Source organism: Bombus fervidus, chromosome 3 (assembly GCF_041682495.2).
Source record: "Bombus fervidus isolate BK054 chromosome 3, iyBomFerv1, whole genome shotgun sequence".
Taxonomy (NCBI): Eukaryota; Metazoa; Arthropoda; class Insecta; order Hymenoptera; family Apidae; genus Bombus; species Bombus fervidus.
In genome coordinates this window covers 9,622,914-9,638,342 of record NC_091519.1, presented here as the reverse complement: position 1 = coordinate 9,638,342, position 15,429 = coordinate 9,622,914, and the positions used below count along the sequence as shown (strand labels likewise).

Genomic DNA, 15,429 nt, shown 5'->3' with positions numbered 1-15,429 from the left:
TAATAAAAGCTTTATTTATTTTTCATATTTAATGATTTCAAATTGCTCATATAATCAATATTTTAACAAGAAATATTTTAAAAATATTAAAAAATTGCCTCTAATTGTTCTATAGACGTTTTTTGTACAGTAATATGTTGAAGAAAAATGAAATACAGTTATCTTAATATAATTTTTTATTTATTTTCTATATTTTCCTTGAATCCATACTCTGTACATTTTAAGTTGCTTCCCTCTATTAATTTGTAATCTTCTATCTACAAGATTCTGCTCTTCTGCGAAACCACAACTTGTAAACAGGGTCCTGATTTCTTCTGTAAGTAGATATTTTATTTATTTATTATTTTTATTTATCTTCCATTATTAAACAAAATACCTTGGGTAAAAAAATATACTCTGGTCCCATCGCCTCGAAGATAAAAATTTTCTGCAAGACAACTGCCCTTCTTAAATCTTAATTGAGCTAAATCATATCTTCCATAATCTCGAAATAAAACTAATCCACCTGGTTTTAAATACTTATGTACTTGTTGTATAACATGCTTCATTCTGGAGAAATAAGATTTAATTATGTAACTTGTATTTCCAATTATATGAACATATATAAATGTTTAATTAAATATTTACTTTTCAGGATGTATAGCTGAAAGGACAAATATTAGCACTATAATATCCAAACTTTCTGGTGCAAAAGGAGTTTCCCATTTCTCTTGTATTACATCAAGAACAAATGCTTTGCATCTTTAAATGAAATGTAAGTAATATGTTACTTATGTATGATTGCTATAATATGTTATATTAAGATATAAGACTGTACCTGGATGTGTCATAAGAAGAATTCTGCTTTAATATATCTATTGCTTTATCAGAAAAATCACAACAATATACAAATAAGTTTGGATCCTTATTATACAAAAGTATTGGAAATACTGTGTTTCCTACTCCACAACCAATTTCTAGAATTTTATTTCCCTTCTTACTAGGTAAATCAAGGATCTTTATATGAGATCCTTGGTTATTTTCACTTGTCTTTTCAGTTGTAGATCTCAGAGGTTGTTTAACATTTTGCTTTACAATATCAGCGGCTAGCTCAGGAAATTCTGTAAATAACCAGTGTCTATCTTTGAAAAATCTGCAACATTAAAAGTAAAACTCTTTTTCTTATATGCACTGTTTAGAATAATTGTAGAATTTATAGTTAACTCATATATCTACTTATTTTCATGTATTCCATAAAACTTATTCCAATATTTATCAGCCTTGCTCTCATATTCCTGAATTCTTTCATCTGATAAAATTATGGTCGAATTTTCATTCACTTTTAATTGAGCTAACTTTCGTTGCTCCTCATCCCACACAACATTGTCCCTTTAAATAATATATTGTAAAATGATAATGTATCATAGTTAAAGAAATATAATAAGTCTATAATATAATAAATTAATTCTTTCTTTAATGAAAATTGATGTTTTCAGCGTATAAAAACAATTCAATTTGAGAAAACTATATTTTATAGGTTAGGATTTCAATAACCCAATTTTATAATTTTCTTTATTAAACATTAAACATATATAAGTACCACGCGTTATGTTGAAATACATTGTCACTACTGGAGAGGACTCTGTTACCAAATTGTGGTCTTTTATCATTTAATTCATTTTGTTGTAATTTTGGTATACCCTCTTCCATTTTTGTATCACGTGTTTCTGCAGAGCATAGATGCAGCGTACATATGCACTATATAAGCGGATGATATGTATTAAACAAGAAATCAAAAACTTACTAAATCATGATGTAAAATAACAAATTGGTAAAATAATGCAATCCTATTTATTTTAATTAAATATATTACTAAATAAAATTTAACAATTTTACGAGAGCAGACTACAGATATTTTACGAAGTATTATAATTGTTATTCATAACAAAATTGACATACATAAATAGAATGCGATCATTTTTATACCAATTGCTTTGGGCTATTTAATGCTTATTTCCTTATAAATTGTAATAAATACTGTAAATTTACACCGTATGTGCAATAGGACCTTTGCAGATCAACGACCTAGGAGACAGATATAGGTTGAGGGCACGTGGTATGCGGAAACAGGATGGGTGTGACGCAGAGGGTGCAGGTTGAGGGTGGTATGTTGCGTCATTGGATGATTGGTACCACAGGGACGAGGCGTACGTTTGTCTTTTTCCATCTGAAAATCAATATTATTTTAAAATGTATAAAAACTGTATATATTATATACAATAGTTTTCGATATGAAAATATCACATATTTAAATTATAATGCAAGGTACTAACAATTAATATTTCAATAATAAAATTATTTATATGATCTAATATACTAAACGGATTTCAAATTTTTTATTATTTTTCATTTTAACTATTTAAACAAAGTTATATTTAATATATATATGTATTTACTTTTAAAGATAGTTGTTGGTGGATATCTAAAGTATGGTAATTAATTAGGAAGTTTATTAGTAATAATAGATTTTAAAAGATAAAAATAATTTAACTATATATTTAAAAAGAAATTAATTGAAATATGTAAAGTTATCTGAAATTATGTATCTCAGATTCATGATAACACGTTGCTAAGGGACTACAAGTTCCGTCTTCCGCTACTGCATGGAGCTTCATGGCTCGTCGTGGGTGGCTACCGTGATGTCCTAATCCCACCAAGTCCCTAGAGGTGAGATCGATACATCCATTTCTCTTTCCCTCATGTTTTCACGGGGGTTAGTACTCATCGATTTCAGCCGACTTGAAAAAAGCTTGAAGTACAGAAAATCAAAACTTTTTGTAACAGATTTTTCCACAGCAAACGACAAAAAATGCAAATATTATGATATAGATGTATAACATAAATTAATACACTTTCAAAGTATCAATATAAAAAGATCTTTTTGTAACATATTAATAAAAAATGTTTTCTATTAGTATATATCTAAAGTGTATAGAAGTCAAGATAAAGTATCAAGTGAAAATGGAAAAATAATCAAACATGTATTATTTTGAAAAAACTGCAGTCCATGTAGCAATAACTATAAGCAGCCAGATAAGTATTCTATTTATAACGCTTCATAAAGTAAGAGAAAATGGAATGTAATTAAAAATAATTTTTGCAGTATTATCACAGGGTACTCTAGGATAGTATAGTTCTTAGTGTGAAAACAGAAAGCGGATGGATTTGCAGAGACAAAGTGCGAATGAAAAACATGCGCACAGAAAGCTACGCGAGAACAAAAGGATAAACGAAGAACGATGGAGACAAAGACTAAAACATAGGAATAAAAACGACGGGAGGAAAAATGACATTTTTTCATACAGAATTCCCTCAAAATTTGAAGATAGCTTAAAATTAAGAAATTAATCCAAAGGAGAAACAAACACGAATCTAACAAACTAAAACTACCCTAATAAACTACCTCTTTTTTAAAACAGAATTATCATACATCAAGTATACACTAATAAAAGAAAAAAAATTTCTTTGATTTTATATATTTAAACATAATATAATTTTAATATCTGTTTTCTATTATGTTCATAATTAGTTTCAGGATCCGAAAGAAAAAGGAAAATGAAATAGAGCGACAAAGTACATATGTTCCTCGGCTTTCATCGCCTCTTTTTTAGATGGGCTCACAAGCATTGTGTTCGATAAATTTAACGCGCGCACTAAACTCGAAAGCGCCTATTGACATCAAGAAATTTGCAGGAACGAAGGGTTTCTATGTTAACAGGACAAGAACGTGTAATATCGAAATATGTATGTATATATATATACATATATGTACATAGTATAACAATATATACAAATAATATATATATATATATATATATGGTATGTGTGTATGTATACGTACCAAAGTAGAAAGGGATATAGAGAAAAAATGAGAGGAGACTGCGAGAAGGAGGGAGGCAGAAAAAGAAGGCGACAGAAAAAGATAAAAATGTGGATAGGGCAGGGAGAGATGCAGAGATCGGATAGAGATCGAGCGAACAGAGAAACAGGAAAAAGGGGATGGCAAGGGAGACAGAGAACGTGAGAGGGAGAGAAGGAAGAGTGAGTAGAGAACTCTGAGCGCCGCAACGCTACGGGGTGGTTGCCCTCGTCTGCGCTTTGTGGGAAATGCCCGCTCAATAACGCGTAGGTCCTCGTCTGCCCCTTCTCACCCTCGGAGGCATCGCAGCAAGGGCCACTGCCCCAAAAGGCACGGCCACCCATCGAATAACCCTTATCCTATCTCTCCCTCCTACCCATAAGACAGTTCTTCGATTTTCTTCCTCCTTCTTCTATTCTTTTTCCTCTTCTTTCGACCGTCTCATACGTCGAAAAAAATCGAATCCTCGCCCTTGCACACTTCGTGTACAGTCGCCGAAAAGACAAGAGGAACTGACAAATATCACTGCACCGATTAATCTTGCGGTCTGATTTGCGATTTCTAAATAGGAAGGTCGACTTCTACCGAAGTGAAGATCATAAATCATATTTTCATACTTTCTCTATATTATCATTGATATTATTATTATCAATAAAATATAATTAAAATTAAATAGTTGTATTGTGCATGTCCTTATATCTAACACAACAGGGGCGAATTGACCATCGAGGAATTTGGGAAATTCCCGGTAGGCCGGTAGGGATTTGGGACCGCTCTCTGCAGAATCTAATTAATGAACGAAAAATGGAGGACTAGTCATGTCGGTAATCTCCTGGTAAAAATTTAAGTTCCAGCCTGTCCGTGACTAGCAATGCTCTTTAGCAATGTTCTTTAACATCCACCTGCCACTCTTAAAACAAGATAAGAATACATCTGAATTAAAATTTGAATTAATAGAAAAAAGAAATTGAATTACTTTTAATATAAGGTGATGAAGGTGTCTACCAGGATCAGGATATTAAATGATGCTAATGTCTAGGGATATTGAGGTAATTAGTTATTTATTAATATTTTTTGTAAATTTGTGTTAAATTGGTTTTTATGTGTTTTATAAATGGGATGTGTAAAGATATTTAATTACATCCTTGCATTTTAGCTTTTAGGGGAAAGTGGTCGATATCTGCCCAGTATTCCGAGTTACCTCACCCTCGTTTCAGGCATGGTGGAACCCCCAAAGATCGCTCGGGCAATGACCTCGAGATTATATATTCTGCCAGTATAGGGTGGTACAGGGTTATTCCCCTTGAATTTATCCGCAAAGCTGTATCTTTTATCAAGTCGTATTGAAGCCTGGTCAGAAAAAATTTTAAATATTTATTAAAAATGAAAGAAAAATAAAACAAAGAGTCATAAAATAAAAAATACATATCAACATAATTAGAGGAAAAATAAAAAATTGGAGCCTGTTTAATATTAAGGTACTCCATTAATATATGTACGTATTACATTTAAGAATTTCAAAGGATTATACCAAATCATTGGTTCTAGATAATTCATCCTGCTATCAACTTTTGCGTTTTCCGACGTCTAAGAATATAAAATAGACCGTATCGTTAATTGATTTATTTCATTGAATTATTTGACGACCCTTCTCGTAAAGAATTGACTTGCATAATAATTCCACGTCAAAGAGAGTATTGGCATCGGTTATATGTAGTTTTCGTAGCGGATGGCATTTATAAGCCATGCTCGCTACATCCACCACCTACCGGATCAATAAGTACTCTTCTTGTTTCATAGGAACTGTTTCCTTCTGCACGATCTCTCTGTATTGTGATAATATCTGACATTTCATTACAACAACGTATCTTTGTGTGTTAATACATACTAGCGGAACACAACATTCTGAATGTCGGATAATTATGCTGCCTTTTTTCGAAAGAACTCACTTGTTTGTAAATTATAGAGGAAATCATGCGATGCATTTCTCGGAAACACGTATTATAAAGCAAAGATAACAGGGGCGGAATTCAGAAGAGCAATAAATGACAAATTAACTGTGAGTTATTTCTTTAATAATGTCAAAAGTCTAAGAAACTATACATTACTCTTGTATTTCATATTTTGCAAGTTTTTCCTAGTTACATATAATCAGTGATCCAGAGTGAATGTACTAAAATATAAAAATTGAGAGAAAGACTTTCAATTTCTTTAACAATAAGTAGATGATCTTTTGCTTGTCTTCAACCCTTGCTTTATTTTATTCTGGGACTATTCAATTTATTAACTTATATAGAAACCAGAGGCCCACGATTCTCCATTTCTCTTGTGTCCTTTATTTAGAATGGCGACGGCCGTATTTATAAAGGGATATCTGAAAGAAACTCATTCCTTTCATTAAACTGGTATTAATAGGAATAAACAGTTAGAGCGTTAGGGGATTCAACGATCGATACATTCATTACGTGCCACTTTATCAATGGGAGGTTTCTGAGACGCGCTAGGAAAAAAGTCCAGGGAAAGCAAAAACCATCTATACTTCGGTCGGAATAACTCCGATTCGGATTTTACAGCATGCGTGCAAATAGATGCGTAGATACCGGCCGCTCGTATCTATTTATAACGGCGACGGATCGCGGGGCAATTGACCGCGTGGCCTTGACTTCCTGTTGACCCAAGTGCCCCTAGGGAATTTTGGCGTACATCGTGGAATTTCTTACCATGATATTCGAATATCTCGTCTAACCATCTTTTTTGATACCATTTCACGCAATATTTACAAAAGATATATATATAATTTTATACATCAAATAAATACATGTTACCTAATTATATGGTTATCAAATAATATTTTAGTGTACATCCTAAGTTATCTCAAATGTATTTTAAAAATAATCATTCTTATATATCATATTCGTCCATTTATAGTTTCGGCGAATAAGACTGATAGTGGCTAAGAGTGACGCATGCGTGGAAACGACGATTTTTAATCAACATTGATACGGTCTTTTGGGACTATCACTTTCGGACTTTTCATAGCGCGATCGACGAGTTCCCATGTGGTTCAGCATACTTCCAACAATTATCTACAAAAGCAAATAAAAAAAGTTAATATAATTTAAGAACACTATTCTCTTTCCAAAAGATAATGGTATATACAAAATAAAAATTTTATATATATGACAAAAATTAATTTTTCATTTTTTAATATTATCATATACATATGTACTTATCCCATACAGTCAAAGCGTTTCAATTATAAAAAATGCAAAGTATAGCTATCGCAACGAGTATTGGCACATATCCGTCTTCTAATGAAACGTTTTTATATTAGATTCTATATTTTATATTCTAGTATCAAATTTTTGTAATCACATGAAAGTATTTGCAAATGATACGATATTTAATATACTTGAATCTAATTAATTAGTACGTAAATACTATATCAAATACAATATCGTGTCAATACTTTTTGTAACCGTTGTTGTAGATTGCTTACAGATTTCTTTCTCTCTATACCGAAATCGGGCGTATCGATTCTTCGCGAATAACTTTGTTTAGCTTACTTGAGTCTAAGTAGTTTTTTTCTGCAATCGGTAGGAAACCTGTTCGTACGAGGAACGGAATGTCTGAGTGGCTGCCGTCCTCTCATCTCCGTGCAATTCCACGCGTAGTAGAACGAGTCGACCAGGTGAGATCGTTCATTCTGCAAGAGACATTTTTGTTTCAGTCCCTTCCTCCTTCTCTGAAGGCGACTCGCCGTGGCAGGGCCTGTGAAATCGAAGATGGAAAATGGTCAGGCCAGAAGGGGAAAGTAACGGTACAAGGGAGGGCATAGTTAGCACTGAAAATGAAAAAAAGACAATAAATCCTTGGAAAAACCCTATTAATAAACCCTTGAACAAACAATACAAGTTGAATGTATCGATCGAACTACCTCGATAGAAAAGTTACGATGTCATAAATATTCATTAGATCTTATGTATCAAGGTAAATGTGTAAGATTAGAAAGAATATACAAGAGAGACAAAGAGAGATAGTTCGTAGGAGGTTGTGGAGGATGTCGAGAAATGAAGGCCAACGGCCTTGACCTTGTCCGTGACTTCGTCATGAATGAGAGGGAAAGAGAAGGAGAGATATAAGAAAAGACATCGGTCAAAACAAAGTGGCCTGCTTTTTTCAAAATCGAAGATGCTGTATATGGTTGACAGGCAGACAGGCAGGCAGACAGGCAGGCAAGCAGACAGGCAGACAGGCAGGCAGGTAGGCAGGCAGGCAGGCAGGCAGGCAGACAGGCAGGCAGGCAGGCAGGCAGACAGGCAGGCAGGCAGGCAGGCAGGCAGGCAGGCAGGCAGGCAGGCAGGCAAGCAGGCAGGTAGGCAGGCAGGCAGACAGTCAAGCAAATTCAGTTACTGATTTATCGGTCCTCGGCTTTGTTTGAACAAGGAAGAGTGTTATTAGTTAGAAGAGCGTTATGTGTGCTAATAGTGAAATTACTGTAAGTACTGTAAGTACAGGAAAATATATTCTAATCTATGAATTATATATATATATATATATATATATATATATATATGATACAATACATATATGATTTATGGCTTTAAACGATTTATAATTTATAAAAACGTATAATATTATATTTATTTCTTACTAAGAATGGTGTAGTTTTATATTCGGAACATTTGACAATGGATTTCGAAGACACGTTATATGCATGCCTTTGGCACGGTTTGTATTTATTAGACAAATCACAAAATGATTGTTAAGTAGTTATATCAAAGTGACTTATTACTCGTGCAAGTTGTACTGATACGAATGGAAAGATTCTTGCAGTTTTTTCAAGGCTTTCGCGAAGTAAAAGCGTATGTTCGGACATCTGTTTGACGTATATAAAATCAATATTGTCATTACCGAAAGTAACGTTTTGATAATACATGCTTTCTTGCCATTGTAGATCTGCATGATAAATTTAGTAACAACATAATTGCTACACAAATCCGGTTTACGGATACTTTCTTCGTTACGATGTATTTTAGAAATTGCATACGATCCTATAATCATAACTTATCCATTCAATTTACATCGCTACGTAGTTGTGTAGGTGACGAAATAGGATATATGTATAAAACCGATCGAATCGAGTTTTCCAATTGCTACGCCACTGATCGAGAATCTAGAATTGGAAATGTAGAGGGCATCTGTGAGTAGTACGGAGCTATGTCCAACAGGCGGTAACCAGAAAGAGAATTTCGCTCGAACATCATAATAGAACTAAATAGTGAAGAGTGCAAGTGAAAGATCGATTGAAACCATCATACGCGTTGCTTTCCAGATTGATCCTCATCGAACGTTACCGCGGCGTTTGTCTAGGCAGCATCTCGGTGAATGAGAAATGTCGATGACCGCAAAGGAAATTACCGCGATTTGCTGTTGAAAAGGGGGGAAAAAAGCTAGAGGAAAATCTCGTCTCCTGACCTCGAGGGAGTAGGAGAAGTGAGTGAGGTCGTTCCACGATCGATAACGCGAGTCTCTCGCGGGAAGGTGCGAAAGAAGCTCGTCGGGCATCAACGAAAGGGCCGAAAGAATCGATCTCTCATCATATGAAAAGAAAGAGAGAGATCTTAATATCTACCGGTTTTTCTCCTTTAGTAAATGGTCGGTGAACAAGAAGAGAAGAGTCGGTCGGTACTCTATCTCAGGTAGATTTCTACATAAGAGGGCATATGGCACACATGTTTATTGCCGTATCGCGAAGGGTCGCGTATACGGGGGTGAGTATACCACCCGCCACTGTCTGTCGTCCGTTTTCTCTCTCTTCTTTTTTCATTCTCTTCCCTTGTATCGTGCTTCGTTATCGCTCTTCGTCTTTCGCGGGGCGCTGTTGCTAGCGGTCTTCGTCGAGCTTTCGCCACTCGTTCATTCGCATGCTTGCCAACTGCGCCACGCTGAAACTCATCAAGAAAACCGCGGTGATCATAGCCCTCTTTCCTCTACGTCATTCGTTTAGGCTGTAGTTTCCCTGTCTTTATTGGACGGACGATTGGTACATTGGTTATCTCTTTGTCGCGCTCAACGAACTCGGAAGATATCGCTCGTATACGTACTGATACGTGAATGTGTGTTGAGTGGCGGTCGTGCAGACAGGTGCGGCCGCCGGAGCCCCACCGTTGGTGGCGGCGTGCATAGCGCCTCCAAGCGGCGACTCTCCTTAGTTTCGGACAAGATGGGCGAACCTCGCCGGGCAGTAGCTTAGACTCTACCTACAAGACAACACACACACTAAATGTTTCCTAACCACAAGTAAAAATTAATTGTACATTTATTTTATTTAAGGGAACACAAACTCTATTTTTGTAACATGCTGTATTAGTAGTGCTTCGTGGAATTTGTACGATATTAAAAAGGTGCGAGGCCACACGCGCGATATATAACGGACGAGAAGACGACGACGGAAAGTACGAAAAAAGATAGAAAGATTTTCGCGATAACTGGAAGATCTAAGTGCGAAAAAAGAAGAAGAAGAAAAGAAAAACGAAGAGGAGGAATAAGGATAAAGGAAGAAGACAGTGTGATTGGAAAGATACGCAAGCGAAGGATCTAAGATAAGGACTTAAGGAAGACAGTGACCGAAGCGACGAGGACAACGATAAAGGGAACAATTCCGACGAAGACGGCAACGACGTGGATAAGAACGATCGTACCGCAACAGCAGCCACTATTGGTTGAAAACGACACCGAAATAGGTGATAATCTCGCGTAGTCTCTTCTGCTCGTTGTCTTAGTTCTCGGTGTAGCCTAACTGATTCTCTCGATGTGGTGCGTGTTTTAATAACGAATTACGACGTGGAGAAAAGTGTTCGACCGATAATAGTAGTGAAGTGTATAAGCCGACACACCCTCTTGACACTCGACATCCGTCTCATATCGCCATCGGTTCAGGCTCTCTACCCCCTTCTTTCCTCATCTTTCTCGCTCTTCCTCACTCCATCCTTTGACTACATTTACGTAGTACCGCGTGTACATTCGGTCATTGCAACAGAAAGCCGCACACACCACGTCCCTCTTTCTCTTTTTCTCCTCTGGCTCTTCCTTACGTCTCAACCCCTCAGCTCTCGTTTTCTCTTCCCTCTCTCTTTTTTTTCTTTCTCTTTCTCTATCCAGATCGTCCTATCGTCTTTTTTTTCTCTTTCTTTTCTGCAAAGTGATTTATTGTTGCGCTTGTAGCATCGGGTTTTGTCGGTATTAAAACTATACCGACTGACTTTGACTTTATTGCTGTCCCTTCGCATCCATAACCATACGTACTGTACTTCGTCCTAGGTTCTACCCCCTCCTCGACAACCCTCGTTCTACGAAGCGTCTCACCCACACTTATATTCATCATCTCTCTCTTCCTTCCTCACTCTTTTTCTGCCTTCGCTCCACCCCGGTTTATCGGCCGATCGGAGTGCAAATTCGTTTCGTGACCGTGCTGTGTTGGTTCTTTGCTTGCATCTGACCAGTGTCGAAGAGATATCGTAAATCCGCGGGTGACGCTGCTTTAACGGCCGGGCAACACCAGTCTGAAAAAACCAGCAACGACCTACAAGTACGAAATAAGAGAAGAGAGACGAGAGACACACGCATTACCCGTAATAATAGGACAACGGCATAGCGTATCGTTTCGAGCGGGCGCCACGAGCGATAAAACCGCTAACATGTCCGTGAGAATGGAAAACGTAGCCGCGCCAAGAAAGCTCAACTATAAAATGATGGTAAGTCGAATGAAATCCAACGATATTTTCTGTCATTTTATTTCATATAATTTACTCGGGTATTTAGTTATATTCGAAATCAATTCATATCGGTCGGTTTTCCGCATCGAACCCTCCATGCTTTGCGTTCGTGTCGGTGCATATTTACTTGTGTGTTCATGCTCTTGGAAAACGTAGCATTACCATGGGGACGGCCGATGGCCACGAACCTTGCGGAACCGGCGTAGTTTGACAGTTTGCCGCGGGGCGTCTGCTGCCCCACCCAATCTCCTCTTTCTCTCCCCCACTCAACTTCTCTCGGCCGTCTTCGCGTATTGCTTCTTTTCTTCCTTCCTTCCTTTTTTCTCTCCCTCGAGAGAGTCTATCGTGCTTTGTAACCGAGGAGAATTCGTCTGAAATAGTTTAGAATACGTTCATTTTGGTTGTCTTTTTTTTGCTTTCAATTATTGATGGAGTGTGGGTTTTTATGCAAATTCATATTTTTGAGAACATAATTAAGAAAATAGGAACTAGATAGAAAACTGTTTTGCTAGCTATATAATAGTAATTGTTATAACTTACTTAAGTGTTATAAAAAGCACTATATGTATACTTTATATACTTTTAGATATTATGTGCATTTTCTGCAATTTTGCGCTTTCAAATTTCCTATAAATGCATGAAAATCCGCAATATCATTATTATTTAGTAGGTTGTGAATATTATACAAATTAAACACTATTAAAGAAAAAGAACCTAAGCAGAAATGTGTTTTGTCAAAACCGTTACTCCATTTTGGATATTTTATACATTTTTGCATTGCGTACGCTTTCTGCGTATTTTTGCATCGTTTAATTTTCCATAAATGCACAAAAATCCGCAGTCTCTGTCGATAGTATTTAAATAAATTACGAATGATCAACTTAATGGATCGAATTGACGATTGTCACGAGTAGGTACATACTAGTTGCCGGTAATACGTTAATGACGTTCATTGGAATAAATATATATTTCTATTACATGATTTTGCTGTTACAGTTTTTATTAATCTATTACTTTTATACTATTCTTTGTAGTACTTGTAACACTTAGAATAGTTTGAGTTGATCCTGAAAAATCAAGAGTAAAGTGTTTCAAACCACATGGTCTCAGTAACATATTTATTATATTATAGTCATGAATATCATTACTGTTAACTCATTGAGTACAATCTCCTCTGAAATGTAATCGGATAAATGTATTTAAAATATTATTCCTATTATCTTTTCTTATTAATTGAAAGCATGTGAAAATATACATTTCTCGTTGGTCAAGATACTGTAAAATTTTTAATGGAACTACCATTTATGATTTTCATGATTTGTCTTTACAGAAATGTCAAAATAAATATTTTGGTATTTGGATAGCGTATGTGACGGGTTCTTATTCTTATGTATACGGTCCTGGCATTCTGCGCAGGCTCTTGTCGTCTCTTCCTGTTCTGTGTCTACTTTCAATTGCTCCGATTTTCGTGCAATTTTACATTTTTTACTATACTTAAAATACTTATTTTTCTGCTCATCAATGTACGATAAATTCAATATAAATGTAGAAATAATACATTGAATATATCAATTGCGATAGAAAGTGATAATTCTAGATAAGTAAACATCATTGAATGTTTTTTTTTCTCGTTTGATTTATTGCTTAATAAAACTAATAGAAACGATTAAGAATTCCATTTAAGGGAATTCTCGTATTTTTCATAATTTTGTTTTTTGATTAGTATTTTTATTGCTCTTCCTATGATCAACATTTTTATGAATAATAGTTATGAATTTGGATGGAATATGAGATAAATAACTATTTTTTGTTTGCTATGTTATTTCTGAAATATTTTCGTTAATATTTAAGGAGATCTCAATTGCTTACTAATATAATATTTAGTTGCTTGTGAAAGCGACGTGGAGCCACTATCCGGAAGCATTCTTAATCTGCACATTGAAATTCGACCTAACGCTTGTCAGTGTAGCCAACCTTGTATGCTTTTAGTGACACAACAATAACATTTTCACATAGTTTTTAAACACGTAATTATGATCGAAATTATTTTTGTTTTATAATATGATAACTGAATTTTAGTAAGAAGTTGAAAATTGATATATTGATATTTGTCAATTTTTATTTAAAGTTCATATAATAATAAAAGTGTTAAGTGTAATTATAGAATGTCATTTTATGATCAACAATATCGACAATTAATGTTTCACGTTGTTTCGAAGTTTGCTGATTGCTAATGTAGCCAATGTAAAGGTTATCGCATGGTAAATGTGTTTAAACGGATTGGTGTGCAAACAGCTGTTCTTTTCAGTGTTACCAACGGAAAATTGATACTTGAATATCATACTAACACAAACTAAAGTAACGTAGTGTATCGATATGCGGTTATTTTAACTTTCTTTTTTACTAAACGATTGTGTAAAATCCATGAATCTTCAAATATTAAGAAACAAAAAAGATTTTATTAATTTCAAATTCATATAGAACAGAGATTGAAGCATATTGAGTGTATATTAAGTCAAAATCAATAAATTCGCAGAGGTCAGTTGAACGCAACCACGATTTGTTACTCACGTACTTTGAACTTCACAATCTGAAGTGAAGTGTTTAATTAACACATCAAATATTTTATCAAGATTACAAACGCCTATCTGTAACATATTTATACTCAACAGTTCGTGCATTGTTTGGTGCATTTTCATGATCGTTTCTTTCTTTATCTTAATTGATATATCTATAGAAAATTTATCAGTAGCAAGAACACATCATTCATTAAATTTAAGACTCTTATCAGATACAAATCTTTTTCAAACTCGCGGTATCTAAACTTAGATTTTTCCATTAAATTATTAAATTTTTAAATCTACAACCTATATTTAAATTTAGATCGTCTCATAGTTAATATTGTTTTTGACTTTATATTTCTTCACTAAGCAATATATTAAAATAAAACACTTCAGAAGCTTCATATGATATTATTAATGACCCACACGCATAAATTACTGCGACCAAATACAAAATTGTCATTTAGCACGAGCTAAGCGTGAAATTTATGGAATAAGTTCGCATGCTTTTATCTTACCGGTTTTTATGGATGTAACAGTTGCACATTGTACATGTTTCACAAGCAATTCAGACATCTTTACGTTTAATTTCTTTTAATTACATGCAAAATTATTGATGTACATAACAGAGGATTTTTTCGTATAAATAAATTTCTTCCCAGATATGTTGATTTTTTATCCAATTATTTATCATCTAATAGTCATTTAAACAAAGTGAAAGGAAATATGATTTACTTATATAGGTTAAGTTTTTTAGTCAACAAATAGTTTTAATACTTCATACAAAGATGAGACTATTTGCAAACAAATGTAAAATATTTCTAATTCTTCTATTTGTTGAAAAATTTTCTAAAAAATGTTACTTTGCGGTGAAGGGGAATATAAGTATTATGTTAGGTTATAAAGCTAATACTGAAAGTAATTTAAATACTACAATGTTATTAGTAACAAAATGTAAGACTTAATGTTATCTAGATTTTCTAGAATAAAAGGAAGCAGCATTGCTGAATTATTTCTGTGGGAAATAGTCCATCCATAGATTTGTATATATGTATGTATAGATAAATCCTGAGAAACTACATAAGGAACTATGTACATAATAATCAAACAATTCATTGAAGATAATGCCTTTATAGTATATCAAATAACATTGATTCATTCAAAATAAATAAATAAATATATATATATATAC

The 15,429-nt window shown here is 34.4% G+C and overlaps 2 protein-coding genes and 1 long non-coding RNA gene across 7 annotated transcripts in view; 1 reads left to right on the top strand and 2 right to left on the bottom strand.

The window, feature by feature from the left end:
* Positions 1–158: 158 nt before the first annotated feature.
* Positions 159–1,738, bottom strand: Mettl2 (methyltransferase-like protein). Its single transcript, XM_072000175.1, has 6 exons — positions 1,580–1,738; positions 1,216–1,368; positions 818–1,132; positions 628–741; positions 377–549; positions 159–314 (listed from the first exon to the last, which is right to left on the bottom strand). Exons 1-6 carry the CDS (start codon positions 1,687–1,689, stop codon positions 181–183), a joined length of 999 nt encoding a protein of 332 aa, XP_071856276.1. The 5' UTR covers positions 1,690–1,738; the 3' UTR covers positions 159–180.
* A 3,626-nt stretch (positions 1,739–5,364) lies between these two features.
* Positions 5,365–13,560, bottom strand: LOC139985612 (uncharacterized). Its single transcript, XR_011799452.1, has 4 exons — positions 13,546–13,560; positions 10,006–12,047; positions 7,465–7,669; positions 5,365–6,984 (listed from the first exon to the last, which is right to left on the bottom strand). It is a non-coding gene; the product is annotated as an uncharacterized lncRNA (long non-coding RNA).
* The window catches only part of Shep (RNA binding motif single stranded interacting protein alan shepard), a 47,573-nt gene continuing 43,665 nt past the window's right edge, over positions 11,522–15,429 (top strand). For all 5 annotated transcript variants that reach the window (XM_072000173.1, XM_072000172.1, XM_072000171.1 and 2 more), the window contains exon 1: positions 11,522–11,655. In XM_072000173.1, the coding sequence (XP_071856274.1) occupies positions 11,599–11,655 (57 nt within the window). In that variant the 5' untranslated portion in view covers positions 11,522–11,598. The remainder of the gene's footprint in view (positions 11,656–15,429) is intronic.

What these genes read in the sequence shown, in the direction of transcription:
- Mettl2 (XM_072000175.1), bottom strand. Translation starts at nt 1,689, where the DNA reads ATGGAAGAGGGTATACCAAAATTACAACAAAATGAATTAAATGATAAA. An exon ending in GTATTTCAACATAACGCGTG is followed by an intron (nt 1,369 to 1,579) that starts GTACTTATATAT and finishes TATTATTTAAAG; the next exon opens with GGACAATGTTGTGTGGGATG. An exon ending in AGTATATTTTTTTACCCAAG is followed by an intron (nt 315 to 376) that starts GTATTTTGTTTA and finishes ATCTACTTACAG; the next exon opens with AAGAAATCAGGACCCTGTTT.